Source organism: Nicotiana tabacum, chromosome 4, assembly GCF_000715075.1.
Source record: "Nicotiana tabacum cultivar K326 chromosome 4, ASM71507v2, whole genome shotgun sequence".
NCBI classification, from domain to species: domain Eukaryota; kingdom Viridiplantae; phylum Streptophyta; class Magnoliopsida; order Solanales; family Solanaceae; genus Nicotiana; species Nicotiana tabacum.
This window is the reverse complement of record NC_134083.1, coordinates 92,015,151-92,022,537: the sequence shown is the minus strand read 5'-3', so window position 1 is coordinate 92,022,537 and position 7,387 is coordinate 92,015,151. Positions and strand designations below refer to the sequence as shown.

Sequence of the window (7,387 nt, the reverse complement as noted above, 5' to 3'; positions counted from 1 at the left end):
AATAAATGGAAACAATAATGCATTAATACAATTGTCAACAAGTACGACTCGATGGCTTGAGTAATTGTTTCAAAACAAAACACTGAAAATGTTTTAAATGCTAAAAAACAATTTAAAAATAAGTCATGTTAATTTTGCCAAGGTTACCCAGGTACTCGGTGAGCCTGGGACGGTGCAGCGGTCCAGTTCTTGAGAACAACTCCTTCTCCCACTGTCTGAATAGTAAGGTCTTTCTCGTCCCCCCCACCTCCCCTCTAAAATTTCACTGCAGTCTATATCTTCCTCGTTCAGAAATAGCTTTCTTATACCGGCCAAAATCTCGTCTTCCTCGGATCCCCAAATCATGTCAATCTGGCGGAATGTCTGGTGCAATGGTGGTATGGGTTGTTCCAGCGGAAAGTAATCGGTGCGCCACGATGGTTTCCAATCCTGGTATTCTTGCACAGTATATTCATACCCCAGTTCAAAGATTGTGCCATGATGCAGTGGTCGTATGGGTTTCGTGATCCCATGAGGCTTTCGGCCAAGACCCTTGCTTGGTTCATATCCTAACCACATCAATATGCTTTATATCCTGAAAGTACAAGAAGGGGAGTGAATTGTAATTGATTTTAAAACTGAGTTGACTAAGAGAGGAATTAGTTAACTAAACTTCATAGTAGGATCAAATGCAGTAGAAATAAATTATGCAGAATAAAAAGTAAATGAGACACATCAATTTTATATTGGTTAAGTACCGGTGTGGTACCTACGTCCAGTTCTCTTGGGTCACAAGGGTTCTCTTAGATCTTTAATAAGTCTTTGCAACAGTGATGGTTTTAGTATGTTCACCAACAACGATATTCAACAACAATGTTTGTCTCATATTGACACAACTCTTGTTTTATTTTCTAACTCTTCCTATCGTTTGCGACACTTTTAAACTCAAGAATATAATTTTTGTACTAAGAATAAGAAAGGTATAGAAATAGATTTTAAGTTGCATAAGCTTCCTTGTCCTTCTACTTCTTCTTTAATAGAGCTCAATGAGGTTCTGATTTCTCTTTTCTGGGATTGCAAAAGATCATTGATTGGAGATCTTTTCGTGTGAGGCATAGTTTTCTAAGAGTAGGACCCAAGGGTAGCCTCATGAATCTAGCTGGAGAGGTATGGCCAGATTCATTCTCATTTTGAATTTTGGCTTCTCTAATTATCTTCTCTTAAGAGCTTCCGCAGATTTCCCTTGATTGGGTCTCTTTCCTTCCTCGCATGCTCGAGAATCATTTGCTCGTTTGATTTATTGTCTTTCCTTCCTTGTTGCTTGTGTGATTAATTCTTTTTCCATATTGGAATTTATTTGATATGGATTTTGAATAAAATAGCTGTTTATATACAGAGGTATATTTTATTTGGTCTTTTTAGGATGTTCGAGTGTATATGATGCAACGAATCCTACTCAACTATTAAACTCTTTATTTTATAAACATGAAATATATTTTTATAGGCATGTATATGAAGGAGCAACAACTTCATATAAAAACTAAATTAAAAACTTAGTCGACTTAGAAGAGAATTAGTCGACTTTACTTTATCAGCATGTTTGATTGACGATGAAAATAAATTGCAGAAAATTTAAAAGCTGAGAACACAGGATTTTTATACTGGTTCATTACCGGCGTGGTACCTACATCCAGTTCTCTTGGGTCACAAGGGTTCTCTTAGATCTTTAATAGTTTGTCACACTAGTAGTGATTTTTTGATCATTTACCACTAATGTTTTTCAGCAACGATGTTTTACAAACTTGACACAACTCTTATTTTATTTCCTAACACTTCCTTTGAGACACTTGTAAACTCAGAAATATAGTGTTTGTTCTAAGAACTAGAAATGCATAGAAAACAGTGGTAAGTTGCGTGGTTGAATTTTTGAGTCTGTCAGTCTTTTTATACGAGAGTCTTGAGTAGCCATTGAAGATTGACCCTTGATTGAGGCACAAAATATTCTAATAGATTTGACCCAAGGGGCGCCTTGGAATCCTGCTCAAGAGATGGGTTAGATTCATTATCTACCTTCCTTTTCGCATTCATAATCAAGGGAGTGATTTGTGGTTTGACTTGTTTGATCAATCTTCACAATCTCCGTATTCCAAATCGATCCTTGAAGTAAGGACTATCTTCATAGAGCGACTGCAATTGATCTTGTTTCCTTTCTGATGGCCTTGACATCCTTTGATTTAGCATTGCCCTTTATGTACTTGATCTTGTTTACTTTCTGATATCCTTGACATGTTTGACTTCCTTTATTAAGCATTGTCCTCCTAAATTTCTGCAATTAAACAGATACAATTAGATTTACACTATTGTCAACATTGAAACTTAAGTGTAAAAATATCCCCCTTTATGATGATGACAATCAAAAGAGTAAACAAAGTACACTTCCCTTTCATGTCCTAAAATTGAAGTACTGCTCCCCTTGAGTTGTTGCTCTGCTTTACTCTCACATTTCTCCCCCTTTGACATAAATTAAAAAGAAAGAAGCAAGTGTAGATAGAATAGACATACCAGAGTAAATAATGAACATAGCAGTTAGGGTAGCAGATATTATGCCTTCAGCAGAGGCACATAGTGATGGTTCTTACAGACCAAAACAAAAGTAATAACAAAAAAAAAAGCAAAAGGATTGTTTTAAACACACACACAATTGCCTTAGTTCCTCCCCATAAAGTATTTCAGGGCATTGATCACTTTGGTGCAGAGAGAGTCATTGGAGGTTTCAACTTCTTTGGTGATTTTGTTCATCTTCTCTGTCATGGAGTTGAATGGCCTGATTCCTTGCCTCCTTGTGGCTCCCATGTCCATCCTAAGTTTAGCCACGTCTGTACCTATTTCCTTGGTGACTTCCCTGATCTTGTCTACGTGTTCTTTCATTGCAGTGAGCACGGTTTGTACCCCATCTAGTCCTTGCTGAATCTGTTGTAGGTTGGTAGTAGCAGTCGACTGAGGCTCAGTTAGTTTAGTGGTTGGCTCAACCTGTACTGGAGGGCTTTCAACCTTGGCACGTTTGACTCATCCATTGTCACTTAAGGTGTAACCCATCATAGCGAAAGCTGTCTTATCATAGGTTCTAGAAATATACTTGGGGGGGAAAGGTGCCAAATTAACATTCATGACCTCAAGAATGTGTGAGATGAGCAAGCAATAGGGTAAACAAGCAGCAGAAGAAGATATGTCCCTGATAGTTCCAAGCATATACTGACGAATCCACAAAAACCAGTCAAGCCTTTTATTGTTCACAAGGTAGTAAAGAACAAAACTATCCCTAGTAGTGAAAGTGCTGAGCAATCCAGTCCTAGGAAGGAGAGTAGTAGCAATCATGTGGGTTAACACACAGTGTTCAAATTTAAGACTTTTGGGACCAATGTTAGGAGGGTTTTAAGATAGAAAAGTTTTTGCATCTTCTAAAGTGACTTCAAAGTCTTTTGGCCAGGAGTTTTGCACAAAAACATCATATCCATGAAACTTAGAAGAAAAGGTCTTCTCAAATTAATAAGAATCTAGAACAATACGAGTACCTAGAACCATTAACTCCAAATCATCTATATTATTAACGAACAAATTTGCATAAAACATCCTCAGAGTTTCTTCATACACAGAATTTCTAACAGTATGAAATAGAAGAGAGAGACGTTGAACATCAAAGATAGAAATCGCATCACAGTGCAAAGGTTTCATAAGAGAGAGACTTTTAGAGCATCCATAAGCCATTGATTTAGGTTTATAAGACTGAAAAATCAATTTCTCACTTGGTCCATAGAAGTTCAGTTTATCCTCTGCCCCAAAATCTGTGCTTTACACTTTTCCTTTCTTGCATACAAGCCTTTTGGGGGTTTGCTTCATGGGTCTTTTTCCTGCCTTCTTCTGGCTAGTAGGAAGATCCTCCGATGAGTCACTACTTTCATTATCGGTCTTGAGAAGGTCTAAGTCAAGAGATGATTCAAGGTCGACTGTTTCTTCAGGGTTTTGGGATTTTTGAACTCGTCTACTTCATCTTGTGGCGGTGGAGGATGAGAGGTTTATCTTAGGAATGGTAGAAGAGTTGGTGAGAAGTGATGAAGAATGAGAGAGTAGGAGGGTACTTAAATAGACGTTTGGAAGATTGAAGGGTTGCATCGATTAGAGGAAGGGGTAGGTTCAGATAAAGTGACACTTCTGAGGAGTTGCTTCGGCAGAACTAATGGAAGAGAAATTATTGCACTCACATCAAATTAATGAACCCATCAATTAAGCAAACTAAAAGGAAGTAAAATATTTTACAAATATATGGATGATTTTTTACCCAATAGACATAATACCAATCGTTTTACGCAGTAGACAAAATCGTTCTTCCAAAAGAGGTTTTGTAAAAATATCAGCAAGTTGAGACTCAGTACTAATGAATTCTAACAAATTATCACCTTTTGCAACATGATCACGAATAAAATGATGCTTAATTTCTTTATTTTTTGCACTAGAATGATGCACAGAATTTTTTGACAGACATATAGCACTTGTATTATCACAAAAAATAAGAGTAGAAGTAAGATTCAAATCATAATCGAGAAGTTGATGCATGATCCAAAGAATTTGTGTACAACTGCTTCCAACAGCTAAATACTCTGCTTCAGTGGTTGACAAGGCAACACAATTTTGTTTCTTACTATGCCAGAAAATTAGAGCATTCTCCAGTAGTTGCCATGTGCCACTCGTACTTTTCCTGTCATTCCTATCGCCTGCAAAATCTGCATCTGAAAAACCTTTTAAATCAGAATTGTTAGAATGAGCATACCATATTCCTAATTCAGTGGTCCCAATGAGGTATCGAATAATGCGTTTAACTACAGTAAAATGAGATTCATTTGGAGCCGACTGAAATCTTACACACTTACAAACACTAAACATTATATCTGGTTGACCAACAGTGAGATATAGTATAGATCCAATCATCCCTCTATACATTATTTCATCCACAGTTTTTCCATTCTTGTTCTCTTCAAGAGTAGTTGTTGGACCCATTGGAGTTGCAATAGGCTTTGCATTCTCCATTCCAAACTTTTTTATGAGTTCCTTGGTGTACTTAGTTTGGCTAATAAAGATTCCTTTGGAAGATTTCTTGATTTGTAATCCAAGAAATAAAGTTAGCTCTCCCATCCTGCTCATTTTGAATTCTCCTTTCATAATATGAGCAAATTATTCACATAATACAGAGTTAGAACTTCCAAAGATAATATCGTCTGCATAAATTTGAGTAATAAGATTACCTGAATTTGAATGCTTAATGAACAAAGTTGTGTCAATATTACCTCGCTTGAAGCCTTGAATTAGAAAAAAAGAGCTTAGTCTTTCATACCAGGCTCGGGGGGCTTGTTTGAGTCCGTATAAAACTTTTGACAACTTGAATACATGGTTTGGGAAAATATTGCTTACAAAGCTAGGAGGTTATTTCACAAATACTTCTTCAGAGATATATCCATTTAGGAAGGTGCTTTTAACATCCATTTGAAATAGCCTGAATCCTTTATGAGCAGCAAAAGCAAGTAGAATTCGAGTGGTTTCTAATCTTGCTACATGAGAAAATGCTTCATCGTAGTCGATTCCTTCTTCCTGAGAGTAAGCCTTGCTTTGTTACAAACTACTTGAACATATTCATCTGAAAACCCATTTAGTTCCTACGATAGAGGCATTGGATGGTTTTGAACCAAGTCCCAAACTTTATTTCTTTCAAATTGATTAAGTTCATCTTTCATGGATTTGACCCAGTAGTCATCTTTGAGGGCTTCATCAACCTTTTTTGGCTCAAGTTGTGATATTAAGGCCATGTGAGAGTTGAGCTTAAGATCTTCTAGTAGTGATACATTCTTGTGGATTTCCAATGATGAACTTGTGGGGATATCCAGGTTTACTTTTCCATTCATTTGGAACATATTTGACTGGCTCCTTTTCTAATGTAGTTGACTGATCAACAGAAAATGGTTCCTTGATTTCAACATGCTCCTCAGTTGACTGATTTTGCTGATTGGTCGCCGGATCATGAGTGTCTTTTCCTATAACAACAGACTTTGGGACAATAGAAATTTCCTCATCTTCAGGAATTTTTTTATTCCTTAAGTGAGGATTAGTATCCACAAAAACTACATGAATGGATTCCTTAATACATAATGTTCTTTTGTTGAATACTCTATATGCTCTACTTGAGGGAGAATATCCAAGAAAAGTACCTTCGTCGCTTTTTGGATCAAACTTACTAGATTGTGCTTTCCATTATTGTGAATGAAGCATTTACAGCAAATGGATGAAAATAACTGATGTTGGGTTTTATACCATTCCATAGCTCATATGGAGTCTTTTTAAGAATAGGTCAAATCAGGCATCTGTTGATGATATGACATGCCTTGCTTACAGCTTCTGCCAGAAGTGGTGTGGGAGAGAGTTTTCCACAATCATGGTTCTTGCCATGTCCTGCAGGGTTATGTTCTTACGTTCTACCACTCTATTTTGTTGAGGTGATCTTGGGGAAGAGAAGTTGTAAGAAATTCCTTGATCATTACAGAAGTTTTCAAAGGCTCTGCTTTCTAACTCTCCTCCATGGTCACTTCTTATAGCAGAAATATAATTTCCCTTTTTACGATGTACCTTATTACAGAAGACTTCAAAATTCCTTAGAGCTTCATCTTTATGGCTAAAAAAAATAACCCAGGTGAAACGAGAAAAATTATCTACAATAACAAAGGCATATTTTCTACCACCAATGCTAGCAGTTCTCGTTGGACCAAAAAGGTTCATATGCAAAAGTTGAAGATGTTTTATAGTAGAAACAACATTTTTGATTTTAAAAGAGAATGAGTTTGTTTTCCTAATTGACATGCATCACAAATTTGATATTTTGAAAATCTAGTTTTGGAAGGCCAACGACAAGATCACGTTTGGAAAGATTTTGAATAGTATGCATGCTAGCATGGCCAAGCTTTCTATGCTATAACCAGGCATCATGAATCATTATAGCTAAGCAAATTTGATTCCCTAGACTGTCAATATTTCTAAGAGGATAGACATTTCTATCTCTACTTCTAGATAGAATAATTTTACCTGATTCGCCTTCAATGAACCGATCATGTTTTTTGAAATGAACCTCATAGTCACTGTCGCATAGTTGGCAGATGCTGAGCAGGTTGTAACCAAGTTCATCTACTAAGTAGACCTTATCTACATCACATGATGAGCTGAGGGTAACTCTTTCTACTCCAATTACATTTCATTTTGATTTGTCTCCGAAAGTGAGAGATCTACCATCAAGCTTAGTGACAGATTTGAATAATTGCTTGTCACCTATCATGTGTCTGGAACACGCGCTATCGAGATACCATTTTTCTTT

The 7,387-nt window shown here is 36.7% G+C and overlaps 1 protein-coding gene across 1 annotated transcript; it reads right to left on the bottom strand.

The window, feature by feature from the left end:
• Positions 1 to 2,155: 2,155 nt before the first annotated feature.
• On the bottom strand, positions 2,156 to 6,798 carry LOC142180037 (uncharacterized). Its single transcript, XM_075250957.1, has 7 exons — positions 6,495 to 6,798; positions 5,871 to 6,269; positions 5,277 to 5,330; positions 4,316 to 5,186; positions 3,151 to 3,328; positions 2,725 to 3,030; positions 2,156 to 2,305 (listed from the first exon to the last, which is right to left on the bottom strand). Exons 1-7 carry the CDS (start codon positions 6,796 to 6,798, stop codon positions 2,156 to 2,158), a joined length of 2,262 nt encoding a protein of 753 aa, XP_075107058.1.
• Positions 6,799 to 7,387: the final 589 nt, after the last annotated feature.

Excerpts from the sequence above, each read along its gene's own strand:
- LOC142180037 (XM_075250957.1), bottom strand. The coding sequence starts at position 6,798 with ATGAACCTTTTTGGTCCAACGAGAACTGCTAGCATTGGTGGTAGAAAA. Across the intron at positions 6,270-6,494 it reads ACAAAATAGAGTGGTAGAAC|CACAATCTAGTAAGTTTGAT; the intron begins GTAAGAACATAA and ends AATAATGGAAAG. Across the intron at positions 5,331-5,870 it reads CATTGGAAATCCACAAGAAT|GCTTCAAGCGAGGTAATATT; the intron begins GTATCACTACTA and ends TTCTAATTCAAG.